Genomic DNA, 14,889 nt, shown 5'->3' on the forward strand with positions numbered 1-14,889 from the left:
CCTTGAAGACAACATCCCAATAATATCCATTATCTTCGCCTTTGTTACTTCTCCACCCTTCTTTTTCTCTTCTCATTAAATATCTCTTCTTCTTTCTTTGCTACTCCATTTCATTTTATTATTCCATGATCCACTATATATTTGTTTCCAATACTAAAACTGTTTACTTCTCGTTAGAAGGACGTAACAATCTCTATCTTCAGTGTTCATTCGAATTGGTTTTTAGAAGATAGAACACATAATAGCATACATAGTCGTTTTGAAGCAGATCCCAAGAATAGTCTTCTTTCAAGATGTCCAAGAAAAGAAAGAAAAACAAATGATGGCAAGAACGTTTAACGAGTATCAATGTATCATTGTATTCACGAGAGTTGTGACCTGTGAGGTTGCTATATGAATCACGGTGACTCAAAAAAAAATTTCCCTTTTTATATACGTGAATTATAGGTAAGTTTGCTAGCTAAAATATTTAATATATTGGTTAAACTCAACATCCAAAGGCCAAAAGAAAATAAAAAATCAACAACATATGATCTACAATTATCACTTTAGCAAATATTGTCTAAGTGAGTTTTTTTTTGCAATAACTAATATATTTATCGAGACAAACAAATTTTGCAAGTGGGTTTAAAAATAAATCAAAAGAAAATTGTATAATAGTTAATTAACATAAAATATTTTCTAACCAAAAAGTTATTAGAAGATCTGATTCTTCTTTTTTTTTTTTTTTAATGTTAGAAGACTGGTTTTATAAAAATCTCAAACCCTATTATTTAAGAATATATATATACAGTAGATTGGTTGTGCTAAAACATTATGTACAGTAAATTCAATTATGGGTACCCGAGAAATGAATGAAGAGCAAAGGTGTCTTAGTTAGGTCTCTATCAAAAGAACAAGTTGGGTCCAATCCAGCCACATCAAATGTCCAATTAATGTACACATCATTAGCTTTTAGCCCCACCATTCTATACATACACAGCTACACACATCAAAATTTCATAAATGAAACTTTAAACCGTAACAATTTTGTGTAAAACAAATGTTGGAAAGTTAATATTATAGTAGAAAAGGTAAATTTCTGATGAGATTTGTATAGTTAAGACTAAATTATGAAACTTTCTATCACTTTCTTTAATTATTTTACAGAAACAAACATTTGTCGCATTTTTCACAAGGTTTATTTAGTAGTAAATTCAATCGCAATGGGAAAAAAAAACACATAGAACTATAGAAGAGAAGTACACATATGAATGTGATGTATACGCAGCATCTAGCATCTATGTTGACGCTATCTTCTAACCACCACGTTCAATATTCTATCTTTCTTGTTGCACTTGCACCACAAAAATCCTCTATATTTCATTTTCAGATCTCTCTTTCTCTTCATACATTATATATACACGTTACTGAAATACTTCTTATAAGAACTTGAAATTGAAATGAAGAAGAAACGTCATGTTACCAACCAAAATATGTTGTTAAATTGTTTTTGTTCAGGTGCGTGAAATTTTTGCTTGGAGGGCTTTGGATACTTAAGATCCAAACCCAATTGCATGAACAAAGCCCATCGAACTGACGATCCAAGCCATTTTGTTTTAATATATTGATAAATATTGACAACAATAACAAATGGCCTATTAGCTCAGTTGGTTAGAGCGTCGTGCTAATAACGCGAAGGTCACAGGTTCGATCCCTGTATAGGCCACTTTTGTTTAAATTTTTGACAACATGTTTCCAGCCCATCAATATTTTATTTTCGTTCCACTCGGTGAGATAGGGTTTACGTGAACAAATAACAAAAATGTTCATAAGTTGAAAACTTTTCTATGCACAAATAGTAAAGAAAAAAGACTATTGTAAATTGTAATCTAAGAAAATTAGTAATATTTTGGTATTCTTATAAATGGTTAGTCAAAAAAAAAATGAAGAAGAAAGAAATAAAACCAAAATGTGACTATGTGAGTAGGTATGAGAAACCAAGCTGTGGTTGGCTGTTGATTCCATCTTCATGTAGAGTCACGGATCGTAATAACAAAAATATTCATAAGCTAGAATTTTTCTGTTTATGCATAAATAGGAAAAAACCAAAAAAAAAATAATGAAGGGTAAACAGAAAAAAGTAAACAAAGATATTAAACAAGTAAATTTTGTTGTTTTTTTTTGTACTCCATCGTCAATAATGTGCATCTAGAAATGAAAGTTCACGCAATGTCTATGTTCTATGTATGTTGAACATGAAATATGGGGTATGAAAAGGTTCCTGACACTCTCTATGTAAAAAAAAAAAAAAGTTGCGACGGATCATTTAAATATTTTTGTTATGATTGCAAATATCAGAAACTTGTTATTATTGTGTTAGAGTTAGGAGATTTTTTGTACTACAAATTTTTTTTTTGAATATTTAAGAACACATAAATTTTATTTTTTTCATATAAGTCAGTCAGTTTTCGATTGGCTCTCTCGAAAAGAGTCATTTCCGATAACTTGATATATAGGATTTGATGTTATATATATATATTCTTGTCTTTTTTACACCAACATTGTTCATTTCACTGACTTAACTACAAAATCACTTCCTTGATGATTTATCAAAAAAAGAAAAATGGTAAAAATCAAGTTGTAAGACATGATAAATCAGTTGCGTCCTTGTCTTAAAATATGAAGTCCTTATTTAGATCACATAGGGTTTAGAAATAAAACTGCATTCCATACCATGGTCACGTATAAAAAAAAATTAATAACAAAAATATTTTTTGATCTTTTTTTGTATGTGCGCGCTTAAAATTAATGTAGATTTCAATTTTTTTTAATAAATAAATTAAAAATAAAATATAGGTTACAAAATATCATGATATTTTGTTTTTTCTATAAATTTAATTTTCAAATTTATTTTGTTTCGTAAATGGCAACAAAAACGAAGAAAGACCATCTATTATGAAAAGACAAGAAGGAAAAAGGAAGAGGCAAAGTCAACCTGGTAAGTAATTCAAAGCCACTCCTTTCGTATATTTGTTTATCTTAAAATTATATCATCTTTAAAATTATATTTTTGCCTCTCAAAATTCAATTTCAATTCACTACAAAATAAACAAGAGTTAATGTGGTTTTGTTTCTACATAGATGTATAAACGTCGGTCATATAAATTGACACGGTAAAACATTATTCAACCAACTTGTTAAAGGATGGGCCAAAGAGACGACGTACGTTATAGCTCAACTACAGTAATAGTATAACTCTTATCTCTATTTCCCCTTTATGCATGCACAAGAGAAAAGAGAGTCTATTACTCTATTTTCTTGTCGGAGTGTGTGTGGAACGATTAGATATATTTTTGGAAAGAACATATGGAATAGAGTGATGATGACACATAATACTTTTTGATTTAAACAATTAAAGCTTTCAAACTTACATATTAACAATTCAAATTAAATATCTCACAGAAAAACAAACGATTATTTCATAAAGTTTTTAGTACGGAAAACATAAATTTAAATTTTATGAAAGTTCATTTAATCGACAATTGTATTACAAATAATATAAAGTTTTAGGGAAAAAAGTTTCACTATTCGTCGAGCCAAAACCCTATAAATAGATAGATTCATTACACTTTAAAGAATACTAAAACTACACTACTACTACTTCTTTAACCCTACCCTTTTTGTTGGAGCTTTTCCACACAATCGAACAAATGACTCCAAGAAACTCTCTTACTCTCTTCCTTGCTTTCAGCCTCCTCGTCTTCACTTCCACAGCTGCCAGATTATTGTCAGCGCTCCCCGTCCTTCCCGTCCTCCCGGTCCTCCCCGTCCTTCCGGTCCTCCCTGTCCTCCCCGTCCTCCCGGTCCTCCCGGTGCTCCCGGTCATCCCGGTCATCCCGGTCCTCTCAACCAGGTCAAGGACACCGACCACCCCGACCACGCCGACGACCCCAACGACCCCGACGACCCCAACGACGCCGACCACCCCAACGACCCCGACCACCCCAACGACCCCGACCACCTCGATACCCCGAACTTAGGTTCTTTATCCTAGCTAGAGATGCCCTAACAAACGGTGTTTAAGCTAGTGTACCTAAGATAGGAATCTCACCCAAGCCATGTTGCTCATCTAATTAAGGCTTAGTTCACCTTCAATATTCCTCTATCTCTTTTTTGTATTTTGTAATGTGTTTCTTTACCTGAACAATAAAATTATTATAAGGATATGTATAGTCTCATGAAGCATATGTAAAGGCCCATGTCTGAGCAAGATGGGTCTCAAAACAAGTCTCTTTAATTATATGAAATATTAATTTCAAATTATTATGATTTTGGTAACAATTTAAGTATTTTTCTCTTTTATATTTCTTGCATAATAATTAATAAAGCTTAATTAATGAGCTATGTCATTTTTAGTTTTAGTCTTTTAGATTTCTATTTTAATAAGGTCAATTGAGCATGAATCTATCTTGCCTAGAAATATCTTCTTCAAGTACATATCAATCGAAGTTGTTGTTTATTCATTTGAGCATAAATCTATCTTGCCTAGAAATATCTTCAAGTATATCAATCGAAGTTGTTGTTTATTTATTTTCTTATTTTATATTTTGATAACCCAAGTTATATCCCTAGATTTATGTTATGGTGATAGATAGGTATAAAGGCATGCCTCGCAAATCCTTTCCCCAACAAAGAAACCATACTTGTCAAGTCCTAGGTTATGTTCTTCGTGGCTAACATGTTGTGTGGTGTTTTCATCAATTATCTTGAATGGTGGAACATCTTCCTCTTCTTCTGGTTCGTCTTTAATTTCTTTGCCGTCCCATACATCTTCTCTAGTAGCACATTTGGTATGAAACACATAGCTCGGACACCTCTTACAAGAAAAATTAACCACCACAACTCCAATCCATTTTCTCACGGAAATCCAGAGCAATCATCGTGACTAGTGAAATCACAGGGAAGACATACATATGGGCTCCTATATATCTCCATTTAGCCAGCAAGTGGTACAAGTAAAAGAGATGGACTTTGGCATAAGGGTGAGCTGATGGTCATGGATGTTTAGGTCGTGACGATATTGTGTTGGTGGCTGATATACACATTGAAGATCTAAGCTAAAGTCACAAGCAGAACAATGATAAAAGGCTTAAGAATTAGCAAGCCTTTCTCCACACAAAGGACATTTTCCATCACTATAAGCAGGTGGTTCATCCTTGAAGAGGTTTAGAGCATGTAAGGAGTGGGAAGGATGTGTTATTTCTGCCGCATACGTTTAACAATTTATGTGAAATGTCAAATTGCATTCACAACAGTTGTATGGATATCCATCACCATCTTTTCCACAAGTACCACATTAAATCAACTTTTTACCATCTCTAGCTTGAGTTTATGTTCATGGTGCTGAGGAACATCAGTGACCTCCCACGGTGGATACTTGGCACAACTGAAATGGAAATATGAAGAACCAAACCTTCCTTTTCTTCTAGTTGGTACTAAAACATCCTGCAATTCTTATAAATGGTTAGTCACAAAAAAAATGAAGAAGAAAGAAATAAAACCAAAATGTGACTATGTGAGTAGGTATGAGAAACCAAGCTGTGGTTGGCTGTTGATTCCATCTTCATGTAGAGTCACGGATCGTAATAACAAAAATATTCATAAGCTGGAATTTTTATGTTTATGCATAAATAAGATAAAACCAAAAAAAAAAGTAATGAAGGGTAAACAGAAAAAGTAAACAAAGATATTAAACAAGTAATATTTTTGTTTTTTTTGTTTGTATCCATCGGCAATAATTTGCATGTAGAAATGAAAGATTCACGTTGATGTCTATGTTCTATGTATGTTTGTTGAACATGAAATATGGGGTATGAAAAGGCTCTGACACTCTCTATGTAGAAAATAAATTTGCGTCATATCATTTAAATATCTTTGTTATGATTGCGAATATACAAATTTTGTTATCTTTGCGTAGGATTTTTTGTACTACAAAAATTTCATTGATTTTTTTTAGTACTAGGTATATTTTTTGTGAGATAATGTTCACGCATATCGACTTACGAAATACGCAAGCACGTAGCTTTTGTTTTTCTCATATAAGTTAGTCGGTTCCAAATTAGTTTTTTTCGAAAATAGTCATTTCCGATAATTTAATATATACGATTTGATTTCATATATATATATATATATATATATATATATATATATTCATATATGTATTCTTGTGTTTTTTACACCAACATTGTTCATTTCGCTAACTTAGTTACAAATTTTCACTTTTGCACAAACCAAATTTTAATACAATAAAAAATACAAGTGAAAGGGTTCTTTGATGATTTATCTTAAAAAAAAAGAGAGGGTAAAAATCAAGTTGTAAGACATGATAAATCAGTTGCGCCCTTGCCTTAAAATGTGAAATCCTTATTTAGATCTACAAGGTTATGGATCACATAGAGTTTAGGAAAATAATTGCATTATACCATGGTCACATGTAAAAAAAATAATAGTTTTTTTTTCTTTTTCTTTTGTGTGTGCGCACTAAAAGTTAGGGTGGATTTCGATTTTAGAAAAAAAAATTAAAGATAAAATATAGGTTAAAAAATATCATGATATTTTGTTTCTTTAATAAATTTAATTTTCAAATAATGATATTTTTTAGGTTGGTAAATGGCAACAAAAACGAAGAGGCAAAGTCAACCTGGTAAGTATATTCAAAGCCACTCCTTTCATATATTTGTTTATCTTATCATCTTCAGAATTATATTTTTGCCTCTCAATTTCCATTACAATTCACTACAAAATAAAAAAGTGTTAATGTGATTTTGTATCTACATATAGATGTAACGTCGGTCATATAAATTGACACGGTAGTAAACATTATGTCGTTTATTCAACCAACTTGTTAAGGGATGGGCCAAAGAGACGACGTACGTTATATCTCAACTACAGTAATAGTATAACTCTTATCTCTATTTCCCCTTTATGCATGCACAATAGAAAAGAGAGTCTATTTTCTTGTCGGAGTCTGTGTGGAACTATTATGTATATTTTTGGAAAGAACATATGTAATGGAGTGATGATGACACATATCATGATCCACATAATACTTTCTGATTTAAGCAACTAAAGCTTGCAAACTTACATATTAACAATTCAAATTAATATCTCATAGAAAAACAAAAGATTATTTGATAAAGTTTTAAGTACGGAAAACATAAATTTAAAATTTATGAAACTTGATTTAATCGACAATTATATTTACTAATAATATAGAGTTTTAGGGATGATTAAAGTTTCACTATTCGTCGAGCCAAAACCCTATAAATAGATAGATTCACTACACTTGAAAGAATACTAAAACTAAACTACTACTACTTCTTTAACCCTACCCTTTTTGTTGGGAGCTTTTCCACTCAATCGAACAAATGACTCCAAGAAACTCTCTTACTCTCTTCCTTGCTTTTAGCCTCCTCGTCTTCACTTCCACATCTGCCAGATTATTGTCAGGGCTCCCTGTCCTCCCGGTCCTCCCAGTCCTCCCGGTCATCCCTGTCATCCCTGTCATCCCGGTTATTCCGGTTATCCCGGTCATCCCTGTCATCCCGGTCATCCCGCTCATCTCAACGTCAACGACACCTACCACCCCGACCACGCCGACCACGCCAACCACCCCAACGACCCCGACCACCCCAACGACCCCGACCACCCCAACGACCCCGACCACCTCGATACCCCGAACTTAGGTTCTTTATCCTAGCTAGAGATGCCCTAACAAACGGTGTTTAAGCTAGTGTATCTAAGATTGGAATCTCACCCAAGCCATGTTGCTCATCTAATTAAGGCTTAATTACGTTCACCTTCAATATTCCTCTATCTTTGTAATGTGTTTTTTTACCTGAACAATAAGGCTATTATATGTAAGGACGATATCCATATAAGTCCAATATATAAGCATATGTAAAGGCCCATGTCTGAGCAAGATGGGTCTCAAAACAACTCTCTTTAACTAAAATATTAATTTTGAATCATTGTGATTTTGGTGAAAATTTAAGTATTTCTCTCTCTTACATTTCGTGCATAAATAAAGCTCAATGAGCTATTTCATTTTTAGTTTTAGGCCTTTAGATTTCTATTTTCATTAAGCTGATTTGATTATGAATCTATCTTGCCTAAAAATATCTTCAAGTATGTATATCAATCGAAGTTGTTGTTTATTTATTTTAATATTTTATATTTTGATAACTCAGTGTAAATCCATAGGTTTATGGAGGGGTACGAGATTAATTGTTAGGAAAGGTGCAACCTCTGGATATACCCTTTCTCCAAATATGCAAATGGATCAAAATCAGAGTTCATAGCTCAGAAAGCTATGCTTTTATCATATTGATATTATCTGATATTCATTTGTGAACATTTCCAAAACTTATATTTCATTTTTTCAATATAAAATCTCCATTTCATCTTTACTATACCTATTAATTAATTGGAAATTATTCCTGCTACACACAAAATTCTTGCTTTATTTAACCAAGAAAAAACCATAATCTTTTGATAAAGAACGCTCAGTTGGATGAGAATATTACATCTACTACATATTTTGAAAATTGCTATACAAAAAAAAAAAGAATAAAATTCCATTATTTCAAAAACAGAACTGAATCGGTAACAAGACTACGTAATTAATTTAAACACCATGGGTCTCTTCTTTTCTTTCTAAATTAGAAACCACCGAAAGAGTAACGAAGATGCGTGGTGATAAAAGAAGATAAACTAAGCTTAGTATTGGAATTTTTTTGGCTTTTTGCTTGACTGTCTTGACATCTTCAGTGATCACGATATCCATTCATTTTTTTTTTAATTTACCAATAAAAAAGAAAAAACTAAAAACAACAACATATATTAATTTATAACAAGAGTTTAGGAAAAGAAACAAGATTCACAACAATAGTTTTCGTAACAAAGGGAACTTTCATTCCAAGTTTTCAAGAAAACTGGGAATATGCAACGAGACTTGCATTGTTTGCAAAGTGGTCGAGAGATATTGTTATTGCGAACCACCTCAAAGTATTTACTAACGTCGTGGACGTAGGTTGATTCTTTACTTCCTGGCTTAAGACCTCGGAAATCACCAAGCACACAATCCGTATGCAAAGTAAGCTCACAATCTTTAGAGGTGTAAAACCATCTTCTTGGATCTGTTTCTTTCTCACAAATATCACACCAATATATACCACTTGCATCATCTTCACCATAGCATAAAGTGAGAAAGTTTCGGTCGACATTATGCTTTACCTCATATGGTAATAGAGCGCACTTGTAGTCCATGACGTATTCACAATCATCTTCAACGCATCTGAGCACATGATGTCCTTCTTTCTTGCAAACGCTGCAAAGTCCTCGTGGCGATGTATAAAATAATGGATGAGGATGGCTTTTATGAACAAATGGCTCAGTAACTGAAGCACATCGCACGTCTAATGATCTTTCATTTTCGTATCTAAAACCATTGGAAAGCAACCCACAAGCAGTACATCTAATGAAATAACTCCAGTATTTATATTTATGCTGGTCAGTGCTTACCACATGTCGTTTCCATAGAGGTAGATATGCGCAACTCTCATGGAGAATGAAACTACAACTCATGCAGCTGTAGAAGGAATCATGATAAATAGGATAAAGACATGCCTCACAAATCCTTTCCTCAACAAAGATACCAGACTTGTCAAGTCCTAGGTTATGGTCTTTGTGGCTAACATGTTGTATGGTGTTTTCATCGATTATTTTGAATGGTGGAACATCTTCCTCTTCTTCTGGTTCGTCTTTCATTTCTGTGCCGTCCCATACATCGTCTCTAGTAGCACATTTGGTATGAAACACATAGCTCGGACACCTCTTACAAGAAAAACCACCACAACTCCAATCCATTTTCTTGCGGCAAATTCCACATACCGCATTCACCACACCAATAAGAGAAGTGCGAGAAACGCGATGATCATGGCGATTAATGTTTATGACCCATGGAAATCCAGAGCAATCATTGTGGATAGTGAAATCGCATGGAAGACACACATATGGGCTCCGGTCTCCATTTAGACCGCAAGTGGTACAAGTAAAAGATATGGATTTTGGCATAAGGGTGAGTTGATGGTCATGGATGTTTACGTCGTGAAGATATTGTGCTGGTGGATGAAATACACATTGAAGGTCTAAGCTAAAGTTACAAGTAGAACAATGATAAAAGACTTCAGAATTAGTAAGCTTTTCTTCACACAAACGACATTTTCCATCAGTATAAGTAGGTGGTTCACCCTTGAAGAGTTTTAGAGCGTGTAAGGAGTGGGAAGGATGTGTTACCTCTGCCGCATACTTTTCGCAATTTACATGAAACGTCAAATTGCATTCGTGACATTTGTACGAATATCCATCACCATCTTTTCCACAAGTACCACAAGTAAAGCAGCTTTCCACCATCTCTAGCTTGAGTTTATGTTCATGGTGCTGAGGAACATCAATGACCTCCCACGGTGGATACTTGGCACAGTTGAAATGGAAATATGAAGAACCAAACCTTCCTCTTCTTGTAGGTACTAAAACACAGTCGTTACATATATAAATGTAGCCATCGTAGATCTTCTCTTTACATCCTGCACATCTCCTTTTCCCCGTTTCGAAATTGAATGTGTGATAAAGAATGTTACCACACGTTTGAGAAGGGTGGGCGATATTGTTGGCATTGTTGGCGCATGTCTTGTGGAATAAACCATAAATACATGAGCTGCATTGGTAGCCATCAGTTACACCTTTGAATGTGAGTCCGCACCAATCACACTCGGACTCCATTTTCACAGGCCTTAGTGGATGCTCGTGGAACGGTATTTTAACTTTCAAAGGATCCATAACGTAACTATTTCAAGTCTCACAAAAAGGTTGAAAAGAGAAAACAGACAGAAATATAATCTTCAAAGCTCTATGCTCTTTTCCTGTAAAATTTTGGGCTTAGACTTCGCTAATCTCAAGTAATGGCGTGTTATATAACAATTACTACTTTAATATGATTTTTTTTTTTACCTCTTTTAATATAAATTATTATTAGTTTTTCAGAAACTTAAAGTAGCTACGGCATACTATTAAAATATAAAAGTTAGATCTAACAGGGTAACACTACCATGTTATATAATGTTAAAGTCAACGAAGCACGGTTTACATAGCAAATTATTACTTTAGTTGGGGTTTTATATAGTACTTTCTAAATAATCGATATCAAAATAATTTAATTTGAAACATTATAAATTTATAATACTAGTACTACGTTCAGAATCTGACAGATACCAACTAACAACCCACCATTATTATGTATCGTGCCGAAAATCATGAAGAGTTTTTTAATATGACCAAAGTATGTCATTAGACTTGGTCTATAGTTAACACTTCATATTATATATGACTTGACTTGGCAAATCGATTTAGTTTCTTGAGTCAATATTTATTGGTTTCTTTGTCTGCTATAAATTTTTTGGGTCATTAACAGATAATAACTTACATGGAAACGAATATGGAACTTAAGGGCATGTATAGGTCGTCAAAACAGTTTTCCAATCCAAAATGGACAAGTCTATATCAAAACTGTGGAATGGATTCGAAGAAGTCATCATCACCAGGTAAACCTGTCACAATTTTTTCTGTTTTGACGTATGAGATATATGAAAATAATATGGAGAATTTATGTATAACTTGTGATATATGAAATTTTCATATGGTGAGAAATGGTGGTGTATCTTTCCACCAGCCCACCACAGTGTGTTGTCTCAAAAAGTAGGGCATTGCAGAGTTCTAATAGTTGTCATCTGTGGGGACAAACATATGAGCCCATTGTGATCAAATACGATAAACTTAGTGGGCTAAATGGGCCCAATTATAACTTATCGTGTTCCAAACAATATATACAGTAAAACCTCTATAAATTAATAATGTTGGGACCATGAAAATCTATTAATTTATAGAGGTATTAATTTATCGATAAATTAATAATTATTAATTTATAGAGAGATATTCCTAATTTGGAAAATATTTTCAAAACAATATTTAAAAAAAAGATTTAATCATGATAATTAGTATTTTATATAATCAATTAAAAATAAAACAATAATTATTATGTATTAAAAGAGAATGCTAACTATTTTTCATATAGTAAAATATTAGAAATAAAATCTAACAAAAACTAATGTGTATATATATACATATATTTTGAAAATTTTACCTAATTATTAATTTATAATATTGATGGGACCATATATTTATAAAGGATTTTCCAAAAATTTATTATCTTATTATTTTATCGAAATGTGTCTAAAATTACACTGGTCCCAAGTTGGGACTGGAGAAATTTATTAATTTATAGAGATTATTAATTTATCGAGTATTAATTTATAGAGGTTTTACTGTATTTTTTCTTTCTTTCGTTTTGGGGCTTTATCGACCAATAGAGATAAATGTTCCTTATTTACTTAAATGTTTTGCAAATGGAGAGGATAATATCTAAAGGAGGAAGATGAGATGAGATGAGATCACACATGGGAAGTGTTTTCACAGAAAGAGATGGGACTGGCGAGAGAAGTATAGCCATAAGAAGCAACTTTAAGAATGCTGAGGTTCACAACAAAAGAAAGCTATCTTACACACACTCATTTCCCTCTTTTGTCTCCTTCACCAATTCCTCCAAATTTTAGATATTGACTTCACAATCATAGCATGAGGCAATCGTTTATTTTCATAAATTTAATCGTTTATATGCTTACACATGTTATGTATATGATTCTAATAGGTACACATCAATCAGTGGAGTCATTATTTAGTTGATCAGTTCATTTAAATTATGTTCACTCATGTCCTTCTCAATATAATTACTGAAGAATATATGTTATACACTTATACTACATTATCATCTTAAAATATCGAATATTAAATGTACATTTATAAGTATAACTATTTTTACAATATGTTGTTTAGTATTCTTTATCTAAAGGGGGCAAGTTATAACTATGAATTAAATGTGTAAATAGTTATATCGGTAGACTTTGGATATATGTCTACATAAGCAAATTGTTTTTTTTTGTCTAACCGCATAATCCAAACACTACATATTATCCAAGATTGATAGCCTAAGTCGTATAAGTTTAATTTTTTTTTTTCCTTTTTTGCTACAGATATTAGAGTACAATCTTTCATATATTAAATTTGATAGATGTTAGGTTAATATAACAACTTTGTATATATTAGTAAATACTTGGCTACTCGAATTGGGTATCCGAAAATTGTATTAATATTTTAAGAAGATGATTGCATGCATATTAGGGATTGGTTTGGTATAATTGAGATGTTGATGGAACTGTCCATTTTCCAAACCGGGGGCTCAAGTGTTCTTAACGCATCAGTATCAAGTTCTACGCCAGAAGACAAAACCCCTTTTCTAGTTATGTCTTTGTAGTTGTACAACGGGTACACACAGAAACCATATCACGTGTCATCTCCCTTGGATTGTCACCGCACGTGTGGGCTCGAATCTCATACTAACCACTTACTATTCGTGTCATGTCTATGTTTTGCATTCGTAACCATTTATTAAGGAATCTATACAACGTGACCATTGTCGACTTTTCTTCTTTATATTTCTCGCTACTTCTTTTTTTTTTTTTTGTTAAAACTAAATAAGTAAATATAGTTGCTATGTGCTATATAGAAAGACATCGTAAATTTCTTTTTGAGGTTTCTAAAGTGAAGTCTGAGGTTTGATTATGTGATCAAATCGGATAAAGAGGAGCCATCAATTTTAGGACCTTGGTCCTTGAAAGTATACAGATCTTTCAAGATGAAAACCCCATTAGTGTTTTTATTTATTTTATTTTCGGGACTAATCCTTGTCAAACTTTACTTGTGCATGAGCTATCTAATGTTTCGTTTTCCATTTTATTTTTCTTTTGCTTTCATGATTTATAGTAACATCCAGCCAAACTAAGGTGGATTCTAGATTAGACCAAAATTTATGAGCCCTAGATATTTATAACGCTGATGGGTAATGGTATATAAAACCAAATTGCTTGTGAGATATAGCATTTCTTTGACAATGATTTTCTTAGAAAACAATGCGGATAAGATATTAGAAATTCGCTTACTGGTCAAGTGAATTGTTGCACCATGATATCCTGATCCAAAACTATCTGCCTTTAATGCTCTGTCTCAAATTTCTAATAACAGAATCCAATCGAATTATGTCATCAGAAATTGATGAAATAGTGAAATTAAATTATTTTAGCTTTTGGTTGTGTGGCTCATATTAAATCTATATATACTTTAATATCCAGAATTCAATATTTGTAAAGAGGTTTTGTAGTGTTTTGGAAAATCTTGAAACTACATTTATCAACAAGTTTGGGATGAAACATGAAACCATTTATAAAAAAAACATGAAATTATAAAAAGTATATATCATATATGCTTTGAAATAAATGCCAAAAAAAAAAAAACTTAGAAACAAAAAAAAAAATCTAAAAACGATACTTAATTTGATTTAGAGAGGATCGGAGTACACACTACTACCTTCGTAGCTACCCTTATGAGATATTGAGATTGATTATAAATTTTTTCATAATCTTGACTTTCATAATGATTTATTAAAGGTTTAAATGTGATGGAGGAGTGACTTCGAAGCTCCTCATCAAAAGATAATGGCACTAACACATAACTCATTAAGTTACACTACGTACAATTGAAATCAACGGGATTACAAAACACACTAAAATAGCTATCTAATGATAACTTTTTAAAAACGGTTAAATTTTTTTTTTTTTTTTTTTAATTATTTCAGGTAAAGGAACTTTCCTAAAAACATTAATTGATAAAGATAACTTA

The 14,889-nt window shown here is 32.4% G+C and overlaps 1 protein-coding gene, 1 non-coding gene and 1 pseudogene across 2 annotated transcripts; 1 reads left to right on the plus strand and 2 right to left on the minus strand.

Annotated features, from left to right (window-relative positions):
- Window positions 1–1,634: 1,634 nt before the first annotated feature.
- On the plus strand, window positions 1,635–1,708 carry TRNAI-AAU. Its single transcript has one exon. It is a non-coding gene; the product is annotated as a tRNA-Ile (tRNA).
- A 2,894-nt stretch (window positions 1,709–4,602) lies between these two features.
- LOC111832170 lies at window positions 4,603–7,807 on the minus strand (annotated as a pseudogene).
- Window positions 7,808–8,901: 1,094 nt separating this feature from the next.
- Window positions 8,902–10,881, minus strand: LOC17895044. Its single transcript, XM_006301732.1, has one exon. It carries the CDS (start codon window positions 10,879–10,881, stop codon window positions 8,902–8,904), a length of 1,980 nt encoding a protein of 659 aa, XP_006301794.1.
- Between the last annotated feature and the right edge of the window lie 4,008 nt (window positions 10,882–14,889).

This window comes from Capsella rubella, unplaced genomic scaffold, assembly GCF_000375325.1.
Source record: "Capsella rubella cultivar Monte Gargano unplaced genomic scaffold, Caprub1_0 scaffold_2, whole genome shotgun sequence".
In the NCBI taxonomy this organism is placed as follows: Eukaryota; Viridiplantae; Streptophyta; class Magnoliopsida; order Brassicales; family Brassicaceae; genus Capsella; species Capsella rubella.